The 26,393-nt window shown below is 42.0% G+C and overlaps 2 protein-coding genes across 4 annotated transcripts in view; one reads left to right on the top strand and one right to left on the bottom strand.

Annotated features, from left to right (window-relative positions):
- Positions 1–1,678: 1,678 nt before the first annotated feature.
- MAPK15 (mitogen-activated protein kinase 15) overlaps positions 1,679–26,393 on the bottom strand; it is a 43,699-nt gene continuing 18,984 nt past the window's right edge. For 2 of the 3 annotated variants that reach the window (XM_009318776.1, XM_009318778.1), the window contains exons 9-14: positions 26,017–26,154; positions 25,665–25,770; positions 22,479–22,779; positions 21,879–22,030; positions 18,592–18,819; position 17,008 (exon numbers count right to left, since the gene is read on the bottom strand). In XM_009318776.1, coding sequence (XP_009317051.1) covers positions 18,613–18,819; positions 21,879–22,030; positions 22,479–22,779; positions 25,665–25,770; positions 26,017–26,154 — 904 coding nt within the window. In that variant the 3' untranslated portion in view covers position 17,008; positions 18,592–18,612. Of the gene's footprint in view, positions 1,766–17,007; positions 17,009–18,591; positions 18,820–21,878; positions 22,031–22,478; positions 22,780–25,664; positions 25,771–26,016; positions 26,155–26,393 lie in introns of those variants that run through there. The other variant, XM_009318777.1, reaches the window with a different exon arrangement.
- FAM83H (family with sequence similarity 83, member H) lies at positions 3,645–13,959 on the top strand. The gene is given in 5 exon segments (XM_009318775.1): positions 3,645–5,998; positions 7,069–7,233; positions 7,587–7,711; positions 11,320–13,121; positions 13,124–13,959. Coding segments are annotated over 5 exon segments (3,435 nt in total). The 5' UTR covers positions 3,645–5,485; the 3' UTR covers positions 13,954–13,959.

The following is a 26,393-nucleotide window of genomic DNA, read 5'->3' as shown; positions in this document are numbered from 1 at the left end:
TGGAGTCACCATCCCTGGAGGTATTTAAAAGACGTGCAGATGAGGCGCTTAGGGACATGGTTTAGTGGGCATGGTGGTGTTGGGTTGACGGTTGGACTCGATGATCTTGGAGGTCTCTTCCAACCTTAATGATTCTATGATTCTATGATTCTTCTCCAGGCTGAACAACCCCAAGTCTCTCAGCCTTTATTCATATCAGAGGTGTTCTAGCCCTCGGACCACTTCCCTGGCCCTCCTCTGGATCTGCTCTAACTGGTCCATATCTTTTTTGTACCTGGGATCCCACAGCTGGATGCAGTGCTCCAGGTGGGGTCTCATGAGAGCGGAGTGGAGAGGGAGAATCACTTCCTTCAACCTGTTGGCCACGCTTCTTTTGATGCAGCCCAGGATACGATTGGCTTTCTGGGCTGCAAGTGCACATTGCCGGCTCATGTCCAGCTTTTCATCCGCCGGTACCCCCAAGTCCTTCTCGGTAGGGCTGCTCTCAATCCATTCCTCCCCTAGTATGTACTGGTACTGGAGTTTGCCCTGATGCAGGTGCAGGACCTTGCACTTGGCCTTGTTGAACTTCATGTGGTTCACATTGGCCCACTCCTCAAGCCCTTCAAGATTCCTCTGGATGGCAATCCCTTCCCTCGAGCAAATCAACTGCATTGCTCAGCTTGGTGTGATCTGCAAACTTGCTGCTGGTGCACTCAATCCCACTCTCCATGTCATTGATGAAGATACTAAATTCTGCAGCATGAAGAAAACACACAAAACACATTACATCACCTTACCCATTATTTAATTTTTTTCTAGCTGTATAAATGCTAATAGCTACTCACTAGAAGGCACTCTAGATGAGTAGCTTTAAGGAAAACTGCCATATGGAATAAAACTGAACATTGTAGCACACCTCTCTGCTTCCATAAACAAACCCCTGCCAACATAGTGTCCTTTTGGACTAGTATATCAGCTGCCTGTGCGTTTGAAGTATGATACAGAGATCTTCATTTGCTCAAGCTTTTTCTCCCTTATATGCAGAAACTTCAACCTCTTCAACTCTCATTTGGATCCAGACGCTACAGTAATCTTTCCTTACACATATAGACACAACCAGTCACTCTTGAAACTGTTTTTATTCCCCAGACTCTAAATCTGTATCAGTAGACCATCAGCTTCCCATCTTGCACAAATGTAAGGTGCAGACACTTGTTCCACTTCCAACATACCAGCAGATGCATCACAAGTGCAAATAGGACCATATCTTTTTGAATGCATTCCAGATACTTCCCAAGAACTAAGTGCTTTCACTCTCTGGAATCCTATTCAGTAAGTTAGTTTTCTCTTAAGAGTTGCAGAATATTTAAAATATTTTTTAAATTAAAGTCCTTCTTAGTTATCATGTAAGCTGTTTCAAACCAGAATTCATCTACTTCTATCAAGGATTCTATGAAGAGATATACTCGAGTGCATACACAGTGGGTATAGTGTAGGTGGTTGAAATTGCTGCTCTTGCTTACCTATACTATACTATCCGTGTAGCTATGACAAGTGTCCTGAGTGTATTCGCCTCATTGCATACACACAGACTTTCTGTGTAGCACTAGTGCTATTACTCTGGCACTACCTGGGGCCACTGAACTTCTGTGAACACACTGTAGAGTTCATCTATGCATGCATAGCAGGCTGCCCACTCAGAATTACAACTGCTGCTGCAAACAAGTTGTCACACAATCCAGACAAAAGTATGAGATCTTCGGGTTCTTCCTGAACTTCATTTCTAAAATAAAAATGAGGATCTATTCAGGGGAATCAAAGTACATGACAGCTATACTTTAAAAGTGAGCAAACTCTAGAATTTCCTCACACTTAGGCTCAGGGTAATCTAGGGTCTTAGGGGAAAAGGATACTTTTTTTACAGTTTTCCTGCCTTTCCTTGGGAACAGTGTAATGGTCAAACACACTTATTGTAGTTACTCTTAAATTTATTGTGCCTACTTGTTTAGGGACTTGGTCTTACATCCTTGCAGGTCATGAGTTACTTAGGCTTATGGTGGCAGAAACATAATTTCTGGTTTTTATTTCATAGTTCTCAGATTTGTGCGTCTATTTTGGAAGAAATTAAAACCACCTGAAGGAAGTGAGGAGGCTTAATGACTAGAACCGTGCCTGGGCAAACACAGGAATGGCACACTCAGCAGGCTGCAGGTTCTTTCCAAGTGGGATTTGATGGTGCTTTCTCAGCATTAACTTCTAAGAAGGAGCTAGCTGAAATAAGACACAGCATCTCCCTCCTTAGTTCTTTCCTTGTGAGCCAAAGAGGGTGACGGTGCAGATTTTCCAGCCTTATTAGTCAGCCAGAGGTCTGTTCATGCTCCAGTGTTTGGTGTAATCCAGTTCAGGTGTTTGCTGTGGCCCTCAGGATCTGTTTTCACAGGTAAAGGTGACGTCTGAAGACCAGGCTGCCCCAGCCTGCCTGCTCCTGGTGCTCTCAGGGTGGCGGAGCGCACCTGGCCCTGGTTCCCTGTGGTCAGTACTGATCTCTTTGCTGATTCTTTGGAGGCTGGAGACTTCTCAGCACGGCCTTAGGTGGGAGATAGTCTGGGCTGAGCTGCGTGAAGGTTCATGGCCCAAAAAATGTCTCAGGCTGGATGCTGACAAACCTGCTTCCTGCCTGCCCTCCAGCCATGCCGCGCCCTCCGCCCAGCCCGCACAAAGCCCAGGGGAGCAGTCACCCGGTGCGTTTCACAGCTAAGGCTGACACTCCTTAGTGCACACACAGCGAAATGACACCCTCCAACACAGACGGGAGGAGGCAACGCCCTCCTGAGAGACTGTTTGTATTCTGGCAGCACAGTTAAGTACAGATGTCTCTCCATGTTACAGGCGAAGCACAGGTACCTTTCCAAACATCCCTCACAGACCAGTGACCCTCCTGGGACCATCTGTCCCACTTCACCTCTGATCACTATATTCAGTCATGCCAGGAGTCCCTCCAGCTCCATATTTGTTTTCTCCCTGTGGCCAGTGGCTTGGAGAAAACCACAAGGATCATTTTGCTTTTGCATCAAATTTATTTCTTCACTGGTACTGTTTTTCCTGCTTATTCATGAATATATTGACTGCCACAAATCCTTAGGGAACTAAAGTGACTCCTCGTATTGTAAAAACTACCCCACTTAGCCTTGCCCCTATGCTTCCTAACCTACCTTTCCAGCCAGAAATTGTGGGACAGTGGAAAAGTGTTCTGACAAAGTATTGCGTGCCTGTCCTGTTTGTACATACTTTCTCTAACCATCCTAAAACATCCTGTGGGAAGGAGTTCTGCAGAGTAAGTACAACTGAGAAAAAGTATTTCCTGGTGTTCAATTTGAACCCACTACCTGCTAGTTTAATTTTATGCCCTTTTAGTTCTTGTACTGGAGGAGAAAATGGACAGCTGTCCCTGGTCATACTGTGTAGATGTCTTCTCTAGACTAAAGAGTCAGTTCAGATTTATAATAGCCTTTATCAAGATGTGAGGAATGACACTTTCATATTCACAACACATTCAGGTTGTGAGTTCCCTCTGAATCTGTGTAGTGGTGTTATTTTCTCTATTCCTTACCTAATAATGCTTAGCATTAGCTGACACTTTTCCATTAAAGGTCCATCTTCTCCTTCTTGATTTATAACAGTGTTGAAATAATTAATCAATAAAATATAAAATTAAGGTTGTTTCACCACTTTATATTTATCAACATTATATTCACTCTGTCATTTTGATTGTCCAGTCAGTATCATAAGGTTCTTCTGCTGCTTCTTTGTTTTTTGTTTTTGTAGTTGGCTCTCTCATCATTACTGTTCTGAGCAAGCTAGCATTATGAGCAGTTTGCTGTCTGCATGACCACTCATCCCCTTTATGGGTTATATCTGAATATGTTGAATATGTTGGTCTCGTATCCAAGAATGAATGGAACTCTGGGAGCATTTCCTTAAAATGAAAGGCTAAAGACACTACTGAAATAGTTAAGAACAGGTACATAGGTGACTTGAGCACACCAAAATGGAGGTATATAGTAGACTGCTTTTTATTTTAAGAGAAAAAAAGATAGAATGAGAATTAGAGTGGGAAGATAAATCTAGACAATTCAGACTACAAATAAGGCTACATGTGTAGACTATAAAGATGATTTTCTATTGGAATACTTTGCACAGAGACCTGTTAGATTCAGTTGCTATCTCATATTAAGACCATATTTTTTCCTGTTGTATCGTGCAGCTCTACTAGGAGTTATAGTTTGAAGCAGAAGTAACTTGTGGGAGCTTGAGGCACAAGTAACAAAGCACTGATCTGTGCTATGCAGGCAGTCAGATACTAAGTCCACTCAGGCTTTATCTTGAAACTAATCTAGCTTTATACTTACAGCTATTAACGAGAGTGATAGTATGGGCCTGAAGTCCTTTTTTCTTCGACATCCAGGGCAATCCCTTCCATTTTGGGAGCAGAAGTGTTGGATGGCAATGACAATAGCAGCCACTTTCACCCTCTATACTCACACTTCCTATTAATGTAACTTTGCATGAGTGGTCAAGGACAGCCACGCTCTTTTTTGATTATGAGGAAGCCTATGTTGGCATGTCAGTGCTGGGGCCCCAGGAGAAGTATGTCCGAGCAGTGACATTAATTTAGGGTCAGAAGCCAAAGTGCTTTGGAGTTCTTTGCAGATCAATAGGATATTATTTATTGAGTTGTATTTGTGGCACAACAAGCTTGTCTTCCAAAAATTGGTTAAAATAAAATTTGTCTTTAGTCTCAAATAATAGGTTCCCTACAGACAATCGTCAAATATTGAATATGAGCCCCTTCAGCTCAGATTTTTCCCAACATCAAGTAATTGAAGAAGCAATCATGTCCCTTGGGTTTTATTTCTTCACGGATCTCATGAAGCTTTGTCTGACTTCTGACCATGTTACAACAGCAGGTTACCCTTATACTTGCCTGCATTCCATTCATACCATGCTTCTATTCATATGCTGAGGTGATTATAACACTCAATTTATAAGGATTCAGAGGGTGCAGTTGTATACATGCATATGCTTTTTGGTTTAGTACCATATTACACACAGGAAATAATTCCAGCATTTGGAAATGAGTTTTAATGGAGCCGAAATAATAACCAACAGCATTGTTCTTTAGAGGGGAAAAAAAGAAAAAAAAGGTAGCTTTAAAACAAAAGACAAATTTAAGCTTAGCAATTGGCAGCCTATAAAAGAAAGTTGGGCATTCTGTTAGATGCATCATCCTTGTTCATCACAGTGCTGCCCGATTTGATTTGTTCTTTATTGCCCAAAAACATTTGTGTAAAAGTAATGCTTAAGTGATTACCGCCTTTGCCTAATTTAAGGCTCCCCATCTGTTCGGAATGAACTTTCTCCAACATTACTCTGTGTGCTTTGAATCTCTTCCCTTTTGATTTTGCCATCATGAACCCCCAGCTCTCACCATTTATGGGCATGGATGTGTCACTGGAGTGAAACTGCTCTCATTGCGGGTTATTCTTTTCTTACAGCTCTCCCTCCCCTCATGGCTCGTCGATCTCAAAGCTCCTCACAGGGGGACAATCCCCTTGACCCTAACTATCTTCCCCCCCATTACAAGGAGTATTACCGCTTAGCTCTGGATGTGCTTACTGAAGAGGGCAAAGAAAGTTACCAACGCTTCCTTGCAGAGGAAGCAGCCCCTGATTTTCTTTGCAACTCAGAGGTGGATCACATCATACAGAATCTCCAGAAACCCCAGTATGCCAATCAGGAAGGTAGCACAGACACCGCAGGTGACAATGACATGGATGGATCCTCTGGGACTTACTGGCCCATGAACTCAGACCTCGCTGTTCCTGAGCTTGACCTGGGCTGGCCAATGGTCTTTGGGTTCAGGGGAACAGAGGTGACAACCCTCGTGCAACCACCACCCCCGGACAATCCCAGCATTAAGGAGGAGGCTCGCAGAATGATTCGAGCAGCTCAACAGGTGAGACAATGAACAGCGCAACTAGAGCTCTATATAAAATTATATGTGTGCGAAAGATGAATCAGAATGCATCAGGTTCTCTGCTAATTCCCTTAACTTAGCTCCCAGAACCTGACAGAGGGGAAGGATTATTCTAAAACTACCATTTACTACCATTTATGTAAAACACTACATTTTACCAACTACCATCAAAGCTAGTCTCTGCTCTCTGGTCTCATGGAAAAGCATGTAAGGCCATGCTAAAATATACCAGGAGTTCACAGAATCAGAGAATAGTTGAGGTTGAAAGGGACCTCTGGAGATGGTCTAGTCCAGCCCCCCTGCTCAAAGCAGGGTCGATTAGAGAGGGTTACTTAGGACATGTCCTTGAGTATCTCCAAGGATGGAGACTCCACAACCTTTCTGGGCAACCTGTTCCAGTGTTCAATCACCCTTAACAGTAAAAGAGGTTTTTCTTATGTGTAGCTGGAATTTCCTGTATTTCAATTTGTGTCTTGTCCTTTCACTGGGTACCACTGAGAAGAGTTTGGCTCCATCTTCATTACACCCTTCCATCAGGTGTTTATACTCGCTGATAAAATAATTTTGAGTTTGGAAGTACAGGTAAAGAGAGCTTTGAAGCTACTTCCCATATTATCAGCATATAGATGCAGCTATATAGTGGCTGACTGAACGTTGGCCAAGAAGTTTTCTAAAAATGGCACGGGTGTGTTGGAGGGGGTGAGCAGGTAGTGGCCAAGCAGCTCAATACAACTTTCATGTGGTTACGTGACCAAAAAAGTACCTGCTATCATTGGATTAATGAATAAGGGAACGCTCAGTGGCAGTGAGGTTTTTCCCTCACCTCTCACCCTCATATACAGAATATGCACCTTAGCAATTCTGTTTCCAGTTCTGGTGTCCACAATGTTTAAAGGAACCTTTAAATGGGAAGGTTCCTTTTTAAAAAGGAAGTTGACATGGAGACAGTGCAGCAGTGCAGCTTTGGAATGTAAGGTGCTGGGGAACGTGATCAGTCAGGGCATAAGCAGGCACAGATCGCTGATGTCTGTCTTGCGTTCTTTTCCTAGGTGGTAGCCATAGTGATGGACATTTTCACTGATGTGGATCTGCTGTTTGAGGTGTTGGATGCTGCTGCTCGCAGAGTGCCTGTGTACATCTTGCTGGATGAAATGAACTCTCAACTTTTCCTTGATACAGCTGCTAAATGCAGAGTCAATCTTAACTATGTGGAGGTGAGCAAACCAAAGACCTGCCCTGCCCCTAATTTGCATCCTGAGAGGGATATGTCCTGGGTCACAGAGGGCTGTTATGACAGTAAAAAACTGAGAAAGGGGAAAATGGGCCAGAGCCTAGTGAAAGATGAGTATGAAGAAAGCTAGGAGAGCTGGCACAACAATACAGGGCTGAAGGCTGAGGGCACACTAATAAACGGGTTTATCTATCCATTGTGTATGCAGACAGACTCACTAGAGCTGAAGTATAAAAATGGTGGCAGGATGGAAGTTGAAAGAGCAAGGGGAGGAAGGAGGGGCAGGGGAAGGGAAGTAACAGCTTCCAACTGAGTCAGTGCTTGTCTGGTTTGCAGTTCCTAAGGGTGAGGACAGTTTCTGGCCCAACCTACTACTGCCGCACAGGGATGTCCTTCAAAGGCCATGTGAAAGAGAAATTCCTCTTGGTGGACTGCATGGTGGTGCTGAGTGGCAACTACAGGTGAGAAGCCCTGCAATGTTACATGTCCCAGTTTCAGTGAGAAAGAGGCTGGTTCATTGGTAAAGCAGTGCTTTGGCACTTCCAAATGAACATCAGTGACAAAACTTTTTCTCACTGAAGGATACTGAGCAGCAATTTTCAGGAAAAATACACCATTTTGCAACTGAGGTAGATACACCAATTAAACAAGCCCTCAAGCCCAGACACCTGAAGCCAAGCTTCCTTCACATCAAGAGTGTAAACGATCTGTAAAAAAGATACAGTAATTATAAGGTGTTGTGGGCTAACCCCAGTAGGCAGCTAAGCCCCACACAGATGTTCGCTCACTACTCCCAGCAGGATGTGGGAGAGAATCGGAAGGGCAAACGTGAGAAAACTCGTGGGTTGAGAAGAAGACAGTTTAATAGTTAAAACAAACCTGCACACGCAAGCAAAGCAAAATAAGGAACCCATTCACTACTTCCCATTGGCAGGCAGATATCTAGCCATGTCCAGGAAAGCAGAGCTTGACTTGGGAAGACAAATGCCATAACGCTGAACGTCTTCTTCCTGCACAGAATCACAGAATGGTTGAGGTTGAAAGGGACCTCTGGCGGTCATCTGGTCCAACCGCCCCCACTCCTGCTCAAGCAAGACCACCTAGAGCCAGTTGCCCAGGACCGTGTCCAGACGTTTTTTAAATATCTCTAAGGAGGAAGACTCCACACAGTCCCTGGGCAAACTATTCCAGTGCTCAGTCATCTGCACAGTAAAAAAGTGTTTCCTTATGTTCAAACGGAACCTCCTGTGTTTCAATTTGTGCCCATTGCCTCTCATCCTGTCACTGGGCACCACTGACCAACCCTAATCCAACAACTCCCTTCAAAGCAGAATAGTTAAAGAGACCAAGGAGTAGGCCTTTACATTTCAAGAGCAAGTTACTTGTATGGAATTACCGATGCCTTTATTGTTAATAACTGTACTATACCCCATGTTATACCCGAGTATCTCAATCAAGGGGTATATGTTGTATCCCATTTTCTATTGTTAGACCAAAGCATATCTTACATCCTTGTTCATAACCAAAATCTACTCCCTCACTGCAGCCTCAAAAACTCCCTCAAATAACATCATATAGGAAGGCAAACATAAGCCTTTCTTATGCTGATATTAGAAACCTTTTGTAGTTCAGTCTGAAAGTACTCATGTACAGTTTACTGGTAGCTGTCCAACATCCCTGCTCAAAGTGAAGCTATCTTCAAAGTTACGTAAGGTTGCTTAGGGCCATGTCCAGTTGGGTTTTGAGTATCTCCAGGGCAGCTGCTCCAGTGTTTGACTACCCTTGTTGTGAATAATTTTTTTCTTTATAGCTCATTGATATTTCTCTTGCTACAATTGTATCTGTTGCCTTGTATCCTGCGGTGTACCTCTGGGAAGAGGCTGGCTCCATTTTCCTTCTAACCACCCTTTATGTAGTTGAGGACAGCAATCAGCTTATTGCCCCCACCCCCTACTCCTGCCATCCTTAGCATACTTTTCTTCGGGCTGAACAAGCCCAGCTCTTCCAGCCTTGCCTCGTACCTAATATACTCTATCCTGCTATCCATCTTGGTAGCCCTCTGCTAAACTTCCTCCACTTTGTCAACAGCTTTCTTGTACTGGGAAGCCTAAAACTGGGAAACCATGAGCCAGTATATGCTAGAGGCCACCCAGCTGGAAAGCAGCTTGGCAGAAAAGGATCTGGGGTTCCTGGTGGACACCAAGTTGAACACGAGCCAGCAATGTGCCCTTGCCACAAAGAAGGCAAATGGTATCCTGGGCTGCATTAGGCAAAGCATTGCCAGCAGGTTGAGGGAGGTGATCCTTCCCCTTTATTCAGCACTGGTAAGGCCACACCTGGAGTACTGTGTCCAGTACAAGAAAGACATGGACATACTGGAGAGAGTTCAGTGAATAGCCACAAGGATGATGAAGGGCCCAGAGCACCTCATATGTGAGAAAACATTGAGAGAGCTGGGACTGTTTAGCCTAGAGAAGAGACGGCTTGGGGGGATCTTAATGTGTATCGATACCCGAAGAGAAGGCGCAAAGAGTATGGATGGAGCCAGGCTCTTTTCAGCGGTGCCCAGTGGCAGGACCAGAGGCAATGGGCACAAACCGAAACACCAAAGGAGGTTCCATTTGAACATAAGGAAACACTTTTTTACTGTGAGGTTAACTCAACACTGGAATAGGTTGCCCAGGGACCTTGTGGAGTCTCTCTCCTTAGAGATATTAAAAAACCATCTGGACACGGTCCTGGGCAACTGGCTCTAGGTGGCATTGCTTGAGCAGGGGCGGGGGGGTTGGACCAGATGACCGCCAAAGGTCCCTTCCAACCTCAACCATTCTGTGATTCTGTGAAAACTGGACTCAGTACTCCAGATACAGTGTCACAAGTGCTGTTAGGGGGAAATAATCGCTTCCATTGACCTGTTGGCTGCACTTTTACTACTGCATCCTTGTATGTGTTGAGCCACCATTGCTGCAAAGGCGCTGCCATCTTTTTTCATCTTGTTGCCTGCCAGACCCCCCAAGTCATTTTCAGCCAAGCTGCTTTCTAGATAGTCATCCTGAGACTGTATTGGTGGATGGGGTTGTTCCATCCCAGGTGCAAGATTCTGCATTTGCCTTTGCTCAATTTCATTAGGTTCTGGTCAGCACTTCTCCCCAGCCTGTTGAGGTCCCCCTGACAGGCACATCAACTGTGCCATCCCTCCATTCTGGTGTCATCTGCAAGCCTGCTGAGGGTGCACACTGTCCTGTTGTCCAGGTCATTAATGACAGTGTTAAAGACTATTTCCCCAAGACCTGGCCCCCAAGGAACACCACTTAATTACTGTCCACCAGTCAGACTTCAAATCACTGACGACCACCCGTTAAACCTGACAGTCCAACCAATTTCCTATTTACTGTGTGGCACACTCATTCAGTCCGCAGTGTTCCAATTTGGCTACAATGATACTTAGGTAAAGGCCATGTGGAAACCCTTGCTAAAGTCCAGAAAAAACTCATCATCTGCTGTCCCTTTGTCCACACAGCCAGCCTTCTCTTTGTAGAAGGCAATCAGATTGGGTCAGGCATGGTTTGCCCGTGATAAATCCCTGCTGTCTGATCCCAGTTCTCTTTCTGTTATTCCTGTGCCTGGAAATGGCTTCCAGGAAGATTTGCTCCACAATTTTCCCTCAGACTGAAGTAAGGCTGACTTGCTGTAGTTCCCTAGTTGATCCTTTTGCTCTTTTTAAAGATGGGCACAACATTTTAGTTATAAAAACCAATTGCAACCCAAAGAAATTGCAGGAACATCTACTTCATATAAGGATTATCATCAGCTCGCTCTCTTGCTGTTGTTACTACTGACTGGCTTTTTCAGAACAGAAGTCATTTATTGCCTTGTAAAATCCTCTGCAAAGATGTGATGCCAAAATAACTATGAGGCTTGGGAACAATACTGTGTAATGAATGGCTGCCTGAGCAGTAAATAGCATCAGGAGTATTTTCTTCAGGCAAGCAAATGGTTCTAATGTAAAGTGGTACAATCAAGTTACTTGATGCTAATACACTATCATTACTTCTATTTCTCTTTGTAGTTTTATGTGGTCTTTTGAGAAGATTCACAGAAGCATTGCACACATCTTCCAGGGGGAGCTGGTGGCCAGCTTCGATGAAGAATTCCGAATTTTGTTTGCACAGTCAGAACCTCTTGTTCCTCCAGCCAATGTCTTGGCAAAGGCAGAGAACACATTTGCCATGACTCCCTTTGGCAATAACATGCCTTTCTTTCCAAAAAAACCACCCCTGATGTTCCAGAGGGATGACAATCTTTTTCCCTCCTTTATGGACAGAGTTGATCCAGACAGGTACTTCCTGTCAAATTTCAGGCGGGATGACATGTTGCGCCATACTGTGGAGGGGTCGGCCATGCGAATGTATAAAAAGGTAGAAATGGAGAATTCTCAGGTGGATCCTGTCAGGGGTTTTCTCCGTTCCAAGCAGTTGGAGTTGGATGCTTTTAAGAGACACAGTTTTGCAGAAGGAACATTTGAAAATTTTGCTGCTTCTAAACAGTATGCCAGGCAGATGTTCATGAACAATATGGATGAATTTAAAATCCAGTCTAGTCATTTTCAGAAGGATCAGTTCTACCAGTACCAGTTTGAACATCCCCATCTTTCTGGCAGACCTCAGGGACTCTTTGAGAGAATCCGAGGTGGTAGGCCAGGATTCAATGAACTGGAAGACTATGGAGAGGGACCCAGATACCCTGAACTTGAATCCAATTTTCCACAGGAGGGTTTCCCCTTAAGGCTGGATTACGTACCTTCAAATTCTTCCAGGGAAGTGAGACATGGCTCTGATCAGCTGAATCCTGCAGGCAATAGCCCAATGGGAATGATGTTAAGAAGGCAGAACATAGGACAGAAATTTATTTGTCAGACTTCTCCTACACAGAAACAAAGCCTGGAACAACGCCTGTTCTTACAAGACAAAGATGAAGACCAAGATGAAGACAAGAACACACAGGAAAATAGAACAGGTTTACGTAACTGGAGAATTTCTTCATACCTTAGTGCATACCAGTCTGAACCAGAAGAAGGTCTTCCAATGCCTATGGAATCAGAGGCATATAATGATGTTCTTGGGGATACTGTCACAAAGCACCCCACTGACCTCATCCCAGCATTCAAATCCCCTATGTCTTTTAATAGCAAGTCACTGGGAATTGAAAATGCCAAAGAATTTGCAGATTCTGATAGAGTAGGTGAAGAAGCCCCTGTAATGAAACAAGATGCCTTTAGGTCCAGAATAAATCCTTTGATCCAGAGGAGCTCAAGACTCAGGTCTTCTCTGATTTTCAGTGCTGCCAAGTTAGATCAGCCTAACACCACAATAGAAAAGGTTCAGATGATCCAAAAAGAACAAATGTCCAGTGAGTTGACAAAAGACAATGAAACTATAAAGACAGCCGCCTCATCTAAAGTGGCAGAACTTTTAGAGAAGTACAAAGCTGTGGGCAAAGACACAGAGCGAGCTACAGTCACTCATACCAAAGCTGTTTCCAGTTATCTACAGGAAGAATCACAGAACACAGAGAAGAAATGTACCAAATCTGTGCAATATAAGATTCTGGAGAGTAGGGTACTAGACTCCAAAGACTCCTGCAGTACTTACAAAGTGCATGGAGAGGCTGACAGACCATTCGGAATGGCCTCATCAACCCCACAGCTTGTTGATACATTGAGTAAAGATCCCCTAGCACATATTAGCACTAAGGTGGACAAATTATCATCTCGGTTTTACTCCATAGAGAATAAGTCTGCTCTTCCAGAGAAGGAGAGTCTTATATTTGTAGGAGACACTCAGAAACTGAATTTTCCAGAGAAGAAGGAAAGATAGAAATGCAAAAATTAGTCAATACAGAACTGAAGAAACCACAGGTTAGGACAAGTACCACATCAGTTCTTGAAAACTTATCTAGAAGTCAAGGATCTGACAGCTCTCTCAATAAATCTGAGGAAGACTGTTCAAAACAAGAACAAAATCCAATGGAATTTTTAAGAAAAGGGTCACTACGGCTGAAGCAACTTTTGAACCCAAAAGGTGAAAAGAAATTGGAGGAGGAATCCACTTCTGAGAGTGGAAAATCTGACAAGCAGGCTGTGGTTCTCAAACGATCTTCCATAGGAGACTGTCAGGAAATGATGGAGGAAGAAAAAACCCATAAATTTGCAACACCACTTCCCCCCAAAAGCAGCCAGCCAACACAGGGGAGATTTCCTTCATCCACAGCTAACATCCTGTATAGCAGCAACCTCCGTGATGATACCAAGGTGATTTTGGAACAAATCTCTGCAAACAGTCAGAAGAACAGAGCTGAACTGGCCAAGCAACTACCATCCACTAGTAATCCTGATCTTTCTAAGTCAACTACAAGCTTGGAAAGGAAAGGTGAGAAGGAGAAAAGCTGTAACATCCACAGGTCAGAGAGCTTTGGGAGCCAGAAACGAAATCTTCAGCGGCAACCATCAGAGGATAGAGATACCCTTCTGAAAAAAATGGAGAATATGCGGAAGGAGAAGCGAGTCTACAGTAGATTTGAGGTCTTCTGCAAAAAGGATGAACATACAAGTCAAAGTGAAGAGGAATATGACACAGATGCCAAAGACAAGAAGATGGGAAAATTCATGCCCAAAATCCTGGGGACCTTCAAGACCAAAAAATGATCATAGAAATACTATTTAATTCCATATAATCACTGACTGTCAAAGGGGAATGAGGAAGTAACTTGTTTATGATGGCTATAAGCACCATAGGCAATACTCTTCATGGTTAGTGAGTGGAAATGTGTTCAGCATTAGACTCTTATCGCACAATTTGCCCAATAAAGTCATGTGGTATCAGGCAACCTTATCACAGTATGTTTCAAATAAAATTATTAAATTGCCAAGATGCTTAAAACAAAGAAATAAAGTAAGAGTCTCTTTATGTTATGCTCAGGGAATATTTTCAGCAGACAAAACAATTCAAATTTCAGAAGGAAAGAATAGAAAATAAAGAATTCAATTTCTGAGTTCAGTCCAGGAAAGAAAAATACACACAGACACAAACACACACGTGCGCATGTGCATTAACTGGAAAAAGTGTTTAAAAACCAGTGGTTTCTCAGGTACAGTTATCTTTTCTTTGTATCTTATAACAAATCAAATACTGGAGGCACCTTTTTGAAGGTTTACAGGAGAAAAAAATATTATAAACAACTTTCTGCCCTTATCTATGGTTATGCTCTTGTCTAGCAATACATGGTCAGCTTTCATATTTACCATTTTCCAAGCCTATTGATTCTGTTTTGTTATTGTTTTGTTTCCTTATGTGTAATGGAAGTATTGCTTTAGGGGGTGAGCTGAAAGCAGCAGCTGAAAGGCCATAAAAAAGGAAATTGCTATGCTATTAATGGAGAAAGACCTGTTTTTAGGACTCCTTTTCAGCTGAGTCAGGAGTTTAATTAAGCATCTAAAATGCTGTCTTGGCTAAGTAGTAACTTCCTTGACGATGTAACTCTAATTCATGAAGTGATTGTGCAGAGGAGGGCACGTTCATTTGTTAGCACATCTTTCCACGTGAAGACAAGGAAAGAAGGGACTCGTAACAATGGAAGGAATAAGGCTGCTGGAATTTTCAAGCTCAGAAGTGTTTTATCTCATGTAACTTTCTTGTAGTAGTTTGGTACCAAGCTTAACCATGCAGCTTTAAAACAGTCCAGATTAGCCTGTAGGTTCATGTTGTTGTGTTATAGTGTCTTGCAGGACAGAAGGTAGAGACAGAGGCTATCAAGAAAATGCTGTACATCATGTTTAGTTACTTAGCTGTTTGGTTTTTTTCCCCAGCTTGGACTGTCTCTGCTTGGCATCCAGCTGGATTGCCAAATTGGGATTTTTTTTTTTCCTGATCTTTGTGCCGTAATCTAAAGAGATGACAGGGAAGAATGCTCTCACATGGAACTCGTCTTCTGAATTTCCCATTCCCATTAGCTTGAGTTTCATGATTACCAACTTGTGACACTAGCTGCAAGCTCAGCAAACCAGTTCAGGTACATGGCTGACAGATGGAGGCAAGAGGCTGCATTGGTTCCTGAAGGTAACTTTAGTAGGATCTTTAAAACTTTAGCTTGTTTTTAGGATGCCAGCTCCCATGGTAACAGGCTTTATATAATTTAGCAGGCTTTGTATAATTTATATATCTGTAACAATGAATGATAATTTTACTGTTTGTTGAAAACCTTGGGAAATGAATGTGCGGGAAGATAGAATGTCTGATCTGAAAAAAAATTAAGCTGATTTCCATATTAATACATATGGTGGTAAAAATCTGCAAAAATCAAGAGGAATTATCATTTTAACATGAGGAGGTAAACCTAGAAATAAAGTTGAGAGGAAAAAAGAAAAAAAAAAAAAGGAGGAAAGAAGCGGCCAAAATTGGAAAAAAAGCTGAAATGGATTTCTTATGCTTATTCCATATTGTATAAGTGTATACCATTTCAGATACAACCCGTAATCTGTTACCTATGTACAAATTCTTAAATGAATGCTGTATGTATACTTATTTGGTCTGCTCTTAGTAATGAATCAGATCCAGTTATTGATGGGTTCCAAAATGAACTGTAATGATCAATACAGTTGTTCTCTGCCAGATGATACAGATAGAGATTATTTTACTCTAGAGAGGAAGATAGGGCTAGCATATATATAATAGGATATATACCTATATAGCCTATTTTGTGTAATTCTTACTCACGTCATTCCATACCTGCTCCAGCATCGTTCTGTAACAGACAAGTTAGAAATATTTCTATAGTCACATTAACATTTTAGAATTTTGCTGTACTTGTTTAGATTTTTAGAATTTTATCTTGCTCAGCATGGTGCAGTGTAAAAGTATGTTCCTGACCAGAACTAGAATGACTCATCTCTTTTAGTGATATGTTGATTACCAGATGTTCTAGGTGTATACAAATATTGCAGAATAACTAATTCACTTGGTGATAACAAAAGCCATTTCAAGAATAAAAAGTTAGTGTTACAGCCCATCACCTCTCAGTCTGAGACTAGGTTCACTGAGGATCTTAGACATTGTGTGGTATCATCAAATTGCTAGGTGCTAGGCTTTCAGTGGAAGTCACAACCCTGAATTAAGCAGTAGGCTTCCTTTTCTGTGCATGAGAACTGGCATCTTAGACTCACAAGAGCCAACACGCTGCACAGAGCACTGCCTACACAACATGTTCACCCTGTCATTGCCATTTCCTATATCTACCTGTAGCTGAGATAGACAGGAAATGCCTATTTTATGAATATACCAGAATAAACCAGGACTTCCCTGTGAGCTGCATTCCCAGCTCCCTAGTATTACACAACTTAAGTGACCACACCTGGTACCAGAAGTGAATGTACTATTTTTTTACTTAACTAGCCTTTGGTATTTAGGTACTAAAAGATAAAATGGATATCCTATCAATGGCAGTGGCACTTGCATGTTGGAATTTAGTGCCTGAATCCCCTCTGTAACTATAGTCCCAACGTTCTGGAATAACAATCATTTATCATAGGTGAAGTAAAATTTCAGGGACAGAGACTTCTTAGAAGAACTTCAAGTTAAAGAGGAGAATGTATTAAAAATCAGCATTAAAACAGGAATATAGTTTTAAAGTTTACTATAGTCCCACTGTTGCCTGATAACAACTTCATGATGTTTCAGCAATAGTATCTCTTGGAACATTGCTTTCTGAAAGCAAAAAAAAAAATTTACCATATTATTCATTGAACAAGATACCCCTGTATTTTTCCCTTTCACACACAGCAAACATTGATTGAAAGATAAAGGTTTTCTGTAGTGCAATATAAAGTATTTGTTATTACAATATTTACAATATTACAATATTACATGGTAGGTAAGCTATTAAATATTGTAGCAGAACCCACCTATATTTAAAATTCTTTTCTACTTGATATTAATGAAAAGAAGCCAGCATTGATTATGTTCATTTACCCCAGAAGAGTCATAGAAATAAGTGGAAAACAAAATGAAGGGCTTTAAGATTATCTGTGAAGAGTTTAGTCTTCTTGGTCTTCAGAGAATAGTTATTTACCTGTTCTGCACAAAAAAAAAAAATCCGCATTTAGGCAGTGCACCTGAAACTGCTAAAGAATCATAGAATGGGTTGGAAGGGACCTTCGAAGATCATCTAGTCCAACCCCCCTGCTGTGGGCAGGGACATCTTTCACCAGATCAGGTTGCTCAGAGCCCCGTCCAACCTGACCTTGACACTTCCAATGATGGGGCATCCAAAACTTCTCTGGGCAACCTGTTCCAGTGTTTCACCACCCTCATCATAAAAAATTTCTTCCTTATGTCCAATCTAAACCTACCCTCTTTCAGTTTAAAACCCATTGCCCCTTGTCCTGTCACTACAGGCCTTGGTAAAAAGTCTCTCTCTGTCCTTCTTATAAGCCCCCTTTAAGTACTGAAAGGCCGCAATAAGGTATCCCCGGAGCCTTCTCTTCTCCAAGCTGAGCAACCCCAACTCTCTCAGCCTTTCTTCATAGGAGAGGTGTTCCAGCCCTTGGACCATTTTCTTGGCACTCCTCTGGACCTGCCCTAACAGGTCCATGTCTTTCTTATACTGGGGACCCCAGAGCTGGATGCAGTACTCCAGGTGGGGTCTCATGAGAGCCGAGTAGAGGGGGAGAATCACCTCTCTTGAAATGCTGGCCATGCTTCTTTCAATGCAGCCCAGGATACGCTTGGCTTTCTGGGCTGTGAGCGCACATTGCCAGCTCATATCCAATTTTTCATCCACCAGTACCCCCAAGTCCTTCTCTGCAGGGCTGGTCTCAATCTCTTCATCCCCCAGCCTGTATTGATACTGGGGGTTGCCCTGATGCAGGTGCAGGACCTTGCACTTGGCCTTGTTGAACCTCATGAGGTTCACATGGGCCCTGAATATGTCTGAATATGTCTACAGGCCCTGAATAGTCTGAATATGTCTAAATACATTAAAGTATCAGAATATTGCAGTTTTCTGTAATTTTTGCAATAAATTCAAATGAGGAATATGAACTGACAGTATTAATTGTTCTCATGGTATGGGAGGAAATAGTGCTGTGCCCTTGTCTGGTAAGACTGGAAGGCAAAGGGATTACATTCTCTTTCCTCTTGGTTTGTCCAGAGGAAAGTAGTACATTGTTCCATGCAATGAATAAAGCATTTCCTTTCAGCTGGGGTAACTGTCAAACGCCTGTTGTATTTTGCTCTCACTTGCTGTTACTGGCTAAGTTAGGGAACTGATGAGATGAACTGTACTTCACCTGGTTAGAACACTTCCATATTCACTGCTCATGCTGTTGGGAAGAATTTGATATTGGAAGACTCTGCAGTGCGGATTTACATATGGTTCCATAGGCCTGGGAGTAACTACCCATTGATGCTTTCGGATCACCAGCAGCTCCCATATTTGCAGTAATCTGGAACATCTTTTTACTGGACTTCAGAAGGGGATGAACATCTTTGCTGTGCAATTGAGTATTTCTTGGATTCTGTGTGAGAAAGAAAAGCCAAGATAGTTAGTAACCTGTAATCAACTTTCTAAAATACAAATAAGGAACACAGATTTTGCTTCAGCTGAGGAGTAGGACAGATCATGAATGTTATATGAATAATAAACAAAACAGACTGTTTTGTAAGATCAAGAATAGGATGGTGAGAATGATGTGAGGGAGAAGGGCTTAAGAACGGGTGTATCAAGAATGAGCTAGCGGCACTGGAGCAAGACACGACAAACTAATCCTGCACTGGAGCAAAAGTCCAAAGGCCTGTTTGGCTAGTATCTTGTTTTCAACAGTAGTGAATGCTTTAAATATATGTACAAAAGACAGATCATCATCATCATTCCCCAGTATATCCTCCTGGCTTCTGCCAACCAAATGGCTTGGTGACTTTCTGAGTTGGAAGCTGCATATGGATACTGTGTTTATCAGCCCCTGTGGGGAAAAGTTAATAATACATTAATACATTACAATACATTTGAATCTGCAGTTCAAGAGGAGAGCTGTTTCACTGCAGCTTATGCTTTGTGAACCTCTACAGTTGGCTGAAAGGCAAGAGTTTCCACTCACTACTGTGGCACTGGCTGCTGTCACCCCAGCCATTACAGGAGTCTTTCCTGGTCAAATGGCTGAGAACAAGTGTTTCATGAGCCTAACAGGATATTGAAAATTAATGCAGACTGAATGCAGAGCAATCTGGAATGTCAGAACTTTTCAGCTCCTGCCAAGGCTGAATGAGATAGATGGAGAAGTCAACATTCACTTAACATAAGATCAGCCACAATGCTGATGACCTTCTACCACAATATCCTGTCTCCGACACTAGTCAGTATTAGCCTCTCAGGGAAAAAATATAAAGCACAGGGCATGTGTAGGGTGATCTCCCTATTATGCTCTTCCAGTAACAGAAAGTTGGTCACAATTACCTAAAGATTCTTCAAAATGCATTGTTCATGTGTACATCTGCACATGTACATCTGCACATGCAGCAATCTCTACAATCTCATATTGTGGAATAAATGGTTCCACACTTGCTCCACACTTGTGGAATAAATGGTTCCTCTCACTCTCAAAACATTTTGAATGGGATTCCAAAGCAGAAGGGCTGAAAGATGGGTTGCAAGTGTGCATGTGGACATACTTGTAAGTTACTGGTAATCATGTCTCCTTTTAGCAGTTATTCATATGTATTTTCATATCAATCACAACAATAAGAAGAGATCCAGTAGGAACAAGCTTGAATCTTCAGTGTCTGCAGCTTGTTTCTAGCTTGAAACGGTTCAGATAATTCAGAGCTGTGTTCAAAGAAATAATTTGCTTCAAGGTAAATGTGATATTGTATGCTGACACAAAGCAGGTGATCCCACCCAACTCATCTTTGATAGTGGTGTCTGTCAGAAGTCCCTTCACACAACTGTGCTCAGCATACATTTTGAATGGTTTGGAGCTCCAGCACATAGACACTCAAGTATTCTTTTGTGGGGATGTGAGAAAGTTACACGACAAACAAGTCAATCTTTAGTGTCACAAAAAAGATACTGGTAATAATAATACACCACCACCAGTCTGTGGTGCCTCCTTCCATATTCTTCCTCTGCCATAAGCTTCCTCTGATCACCTTGTGTTGGCTAGACTCTCCTTGGGCTAGTCAGCAGACAACTAGCTCAGGAAAAAGAAAAAGCAGGGGCAAGGAGGTCATTTAAGAACCCAGTGAGGATAAGAACTTTTACAAGGAAGCGTGGCCAAGAACAGGGAAGAGAGAGGAACAGAGAGGACAGGACTGAAACCTTCACTGTTCAGCAACAGCAATCCATTAGGTTGATTCCAGAGGTAGTGCGAATTCTCCAGCTACGTTTGGAATATGCAACAGTCTCAATTTGTTTAAAAAAGAATGTGCTACCTACACACTTTGGACAGGACAAGCCATCACTGAAGATAATGTAAAAGCAACTGATCTATGATTCTCAAAGTCAAAGGGAGTTTTTGGTGCTGCTGACAATCTGAACAATGTGATAATCTGAAATGGTGTTCAAATCCTCACTTGTCTGAAGTGATAAAATTGAAAGTAGAATGGAGTCCAAAATTAGCCTGTCCTCTAGAAAAAGGGCAGTGGAAAAAAGTCTTATATCTCAGCACATCTCAAAAGAGGTTGCATTAAAAACTCAAGATGGGAAAAAGAAGTAGAAGCAGAGAATCTGCAGAGATATTTTTGCTTTTCTTTTTGATTACAGTTAGCTGACAAATATGATCCATTACAATTAATCTTTGTGAAAAAAATACTGCTAATGAGGCAGAGACCTAGATTTACAAAAGGACTGTTTTACTTCATGTTCTCTGAAGTACCTAATTCTTGTACTTAAATTCAACAGTCATTCACAGAACTGCTGCATAAACCTATAGGCACGAAAATATTCTTGCTGCTCAAGTCAGAGATGATAGGTTTTTTTGAAATACTGGGGTTAGACTTAAGACTCCAGGAGAAAGTTAGTGTTTATAAACCCAGACTAGCTGAAGATCAGCATTACATATGCCAGAGATGTAAGGTTTAAGCCATATCTGCAGCCTTGGCATTTCCTGGTGATTACTATAAATGGTCTCCCTCTCAACACTCTGCCGCATGCACAGAACTTAACTCAGGGTCATAAACTTCCTTAGTAGACAAAACACCTGAAATGTAGGTATTGCAACACTGAAGACTGCAATATGCCAGTTCCTATATGAATCCACCCCATATTAGAAGCAAGTTATGTCTAGTTATTTCCCCTACTAGCAGAAACTCTTCAGTTAGCACACTCTTCAGCTCTCTAGTAAAGGGAACATACTCTATACAAGCCCAACTACCTTATCAAACTAGGTTACTGGTACCATTTGGCTGACACTACATACAAGCAACGAAACTGCAGTGTATATCTTTGTCATAAGTAATTTTAGCTGATAAAAAATCTATTAATTTAGTCATTCACAAAGCAATATGTCTTGCCTCTCATTTAAGTATCTTTACAAAGTTGCAAATTAAGATATTTTCTGTCTATAGTAGGACTGCTACTCACATTATAAAGGTTCTGTACACTTGTAGGAGGTAGCTGAGCATTTGCATTTGCCCATGTGGTTTGTCTCCTCAGTTTCCTATTGTTGGAGATTCTGGCCTGTTGAGAAGGTGATGCAGAACAATTCCTGATCACAGCACCAGAATTTGCATTACCTGCAGAAGGAAAAACATTAAAGTAGGAAAATCATGAGGACACAGAACATACTGACTGAGGCAGGGACAGAACATAAAAACTGAGTCAGCCCCTGCCACCTCGCTTCATCTCACAAACAGAACAAAAATATTCAGAATAAACTTAGAATGTAGTAGCAAAAAAACCAGTTCAAAAGGGCATGGGAAAAGATAACAGCAGTAGAAAAGCAAAGAGAAAACAGAAAGGAACATATTGTCAAGACTGAGGCAGGAAAGAGCCAAAGAGAATGTCATACACTCAAAAACTCATTCAACAGTGTTTGTTCCTATGTCATTTTCCTCCCACACTTTCACCCTCTCATTTTGCCATGTAAATTCCCCTTATTTCTTTTCCTCCACTCAATCTCTTTTCTTCTTTCTTTCCCATAATAAGGTGGATTACATCCCACTGTAGGAGGGTAGTACCTACTTTGAACAGCAGTGTGTGTTATGGGATTGTATATCACATTGATCTTTGATCTCTGACATAAAGTTCTTGCTAAATCTTCACTCCAGCTGGATACTTCTGGCTGAACGCTAGTTGTAATTCCAGCATGCACATGCGAAGTTTTCAGAAGAGGCGGTGTTCGTTCCCTCTGGCCTTTCCTGGTAGGTAAAGTAACAGAACTGGAATTTGGAAGAAGTGGCCTGGATTCAGACTGACTTAGCGGAATGTTTTCTCTCCACACTTGCTCCTTTGGATGGCTATTTAATTTCTTTTCAAGGATCATCTACAGAAAGGGTAAGTTGGTTAGACTTAACACAGCTACACAGCAGAGCAGAGGAACAAAACATAAAAACAAAGAGAAAGACTTACAAATAACTGCAATTTATTTCACAGGATAGGTAACAAGTATAATTTTAAAATTAATTTAGGGTTGGAAAGAAAACAGAAATAATATTCTCAGTAGAAAGAAAGAATAGGCTGAACCATTAAGAAAAAGGATTGGGTGAACAGGCAATTTCAATATATCCTGAGGGAGAACACCACTAAATAAAATGGGCATTAGCCTTGGAAAAGACAGAATCTATATGCCCAAAAGGTTAACACTATGTTGTTTCTTACCATCCCTTTCTAGAACTTTGCAAAGCTGATTTCTGGTCAAAGCAAACATTCATTCCCGTTAGTTCATAATTATTTCTCACCTACCTCTACACACTATTATCTAGCAACAGAATCCTTGCCAAGGTTTTGGGTCTTGGTGCGGACAATCTGCTCTCAACTTCCTGTAATCACAGTCGTCCCAAATTTGACACCCTATCAGTAAGATTATTCAAAACTATTCACTTGTTTCTTAGCCTTGTACCTAGATTATCTGTGACCAATCTATTGACATTTAGGATATCTTTTCTACCTGTGCTCAGTATTCACTTTACTAATTCATCTGCTCATGACTCCTAACACTCTATCACAGTAGAGTTTATTAGTTTCCTTCTATTAAAGACCTTAAAAGAAATTTTAAGTAGGTTCAACTTTTTAAATGCAATTTTATTTTTTCTTTCTTCAATTTTAATTGCTGTTAATAGAAGCAATATCACTTTTCCTCTCTCTCTGGAAAGGTGGACACCCTTAACAGTCTTTCTCAGTCTTGAATTTTCTGATCACTAAGCTTCCTTTTCAATCTTGTCTTCCCACTATCATTCTTTCCAATGCCTGTTTTACTACATTTACATTCCAACTCCTGCTCTTCTCACCCTCTTCCAGATCCTTTGCCTCATAACATGGCATCTACATAATTTCTTTCACTGTAAAAAGGGGGAAAAAAACAAACACAAAACTAAGCCAAAATCAATTTCTCCTCCTGAAGGCTTGATTTACTTCCACTTTTGCTGCTCCTCATATTTCATTGTTAGAGCATTCATTCTGGCTATCCTCCCTCTACTGCCTCAACACTACCATCCAGATCAGTTCAGTGTCTCTTATAATTAGTTCTGATTTGTGTTTATCTTTGTTCTTCTTTCACTTCTTTAGACATTAATCAAATGTTTATTTTCCTTTTGATCTTATTGCATATACCAGACAGCATCAAAAGTACTATCTTTCCTTGTCCCTGTACAACTAAAGATTTTGCATCAGCTTTTTTTTAATTTATTTGCTTGATTATTGCACCATTTCCTCATTTTTCAAGTACTACTATTTGCCCATATTAATGAATTCAAAATATGGCTCCTAAAACATCCAGGGCTGTCCCAGCAAAGCCATGAGCCCCATTGTCCAGGCATGAAACTCATCACAATGAGTCATCAGGATTTCTCTGGATCACCTTTTGGACTAAGGGTGCCCGGGGATGAGGGGGTGAGACGGTAGAGGTTGCTGCCTAGGGGTTGGACACATTATGGGATGCAGGGGAAAGCCATTTGGGATCACACAGGACGACTTACGGGATGTTTAGGTTAGGAACAAAAAGCAGGGAAAAGGAGGGGTTTAGGTGATTTGGGGAGGATCGAGTGTGGGAAATAGGGGTTAAGAGGTATAAAAACAGCCAGTCGTGTGTAAATAGCTGGCTGGTCAATAAGCTTGTCTAGCCATGCCCTACACCTGATCAATGCAGTTTGCTCTGTCTTCTTATCAAATTCCTTTCTCTTTCCTGGAAGAGAGGCTGTCTATTCTGTCTGCGTGTGTGGGTATGCAGATGTGAGTGCCAGCAACTGGAGTCAGATCACAGGTCAGAGGGCCCGTGTGTACCATGGTGCCAGCAACTTAAGAGAGTGCAGGTGTGTGAGTGAGCATGTGATTGCTAGCAAAGATCAAGTCATACTAGTGGGTGAATAGATCAAGTGGCCTGGGAGCAAGGGGGTGAGTGAGACTCTAAGGGCCAGCTCTGGGTGTGAGCGCACCTGTGTATCTCTAGGGGTGAGAACACTGGGGGTGGGGTGGGGCAGAGGTTGACTAAGGGACCTGGAAAGTCCTGGCCACCTGTTTGTCTGCATGGTCTGTACCAGCAACTGGAGTAGGGCTGCAGCCTTGGGGGCTTGTATATCCACATGCCAGCAACTGAGAAGACTGGGATCCAGGGGCTGGCTACTGAGCAGACTGAGTGTCTGAGGCCAGCTGCTGCGGGGATCCACCCTGTACGTATGTATATATATTCTCATGAGTGGACTTCTATCTTGCTCAGCCAGAGAAGGGAGGAGGATGAGCTGTTGGTGCTCTCTATGTTTGTGTGAGTGCTCTGAGTGCCTGTTTGTGATCCATGTGGCCAGCATGTGTATATGTATATATGTAGCGTGTATGTGTTTTCTGTGTGCGTGCGCCTACTGAGAATACATCTTCAGCCTTGCTACTGGCTGGACCTGGGGACATGGAGTGGCAGCAGCCTCGCATCTCTTAGACTGTGTTAGAGGAAAATATATTATGCTGGACCCAACAGTCTTTCTCAGACATCATGCTTTACAGTCTTTTCTTTTCCCAGTGGGAATCTAGATTTAAAGACCTCTCAAAAATTATGACAGTATGGAACTGACTGATAGGAAACACCAAGATGTAACTGTAAGCATGTATGGAAAGCCTAGGGGAATGCAAATAGAAGAAAATGACAGAATTCATTAAGTGCGTGCAAGAATGGCAGGTTACCTGGAGGATTAGGATTTTGGAAAATAGGGTAAGAGAAAGTACCTCATATAATTTATTTCGATATTCTGCCACAGACAGCTGGATATCATCACCTAAAGGAAGAATCACATCATAATCCAGAGAGGGCTCCCTGGCAGGACAGTGAAACCTAAGAAGATGATAACACATAATGTAATCCACTAAGACTAAAAACAGCACCACAGATTAATATAATGTTAAAAAGGATTGTTAAATCATCTAGTATGACCTCTACTGTAAATAAGGTTAGAGAAAATTAAGAACTAGCTTTGTCTTTTTTTTTTCCTATCATGCATATAAAGAAAACTTGTGCCAAGAGCAGGTCTATAACGTCTCAAAAGACATCGGGGAAACTGTACATTAGTATTACTCTCACCTTTTCACATAAGGATGCTGCAGAGCCTCCTCTGCTGTGAGTCGTTTATCAGGGTTAAATACTAAAAGTTTCTTCAGAAGATCCAATGCAGGCAATGGAGTAGAGGATGGTAAAATCTCCTCAAATGTTACTCGTTGCCTAGAAGTCAGAAAACAACGATATAAGCTCCCAGTGTCTAATTCACAGTGAAGGCATGAATTACAGTTCTGGGAATCACATCAAGGTGATACCTGACTCCAGAGTTCACTCACAAATAGTGTGTCATAATCCTGGAACACTCTAAAGTATAGGCCTGCGAGTACAGTAAAGTCTTTTACCCCTTTGAGTAGGTTTGAATGCCTCCCTCCTAGCGCTAGGAACCTACATGAAGTGATGGC

Source organism: Pygoscelis adeliae, unplaced genomic scaffold (genome assembly GCF_000699105.1).
Source record: "Pygoscelis adeliae isolate BGI_AS28 unplaced genomic scaffold, ASM69910v1 Scaffold452, whole genome shotgun sequence".
NCBI classification, from domain to species: Eukaryota; Metazoa; Chordata; class Aves; order Sphenisciformes; family Spheniscidae; genus Pygoscelis; species Pygoscelis adeliae.
The sequence above is the reverse complement of the archived record's forward strand: the minus strand, read 5'-3'. Positions and strand labels throughout refer to the sequence as shown.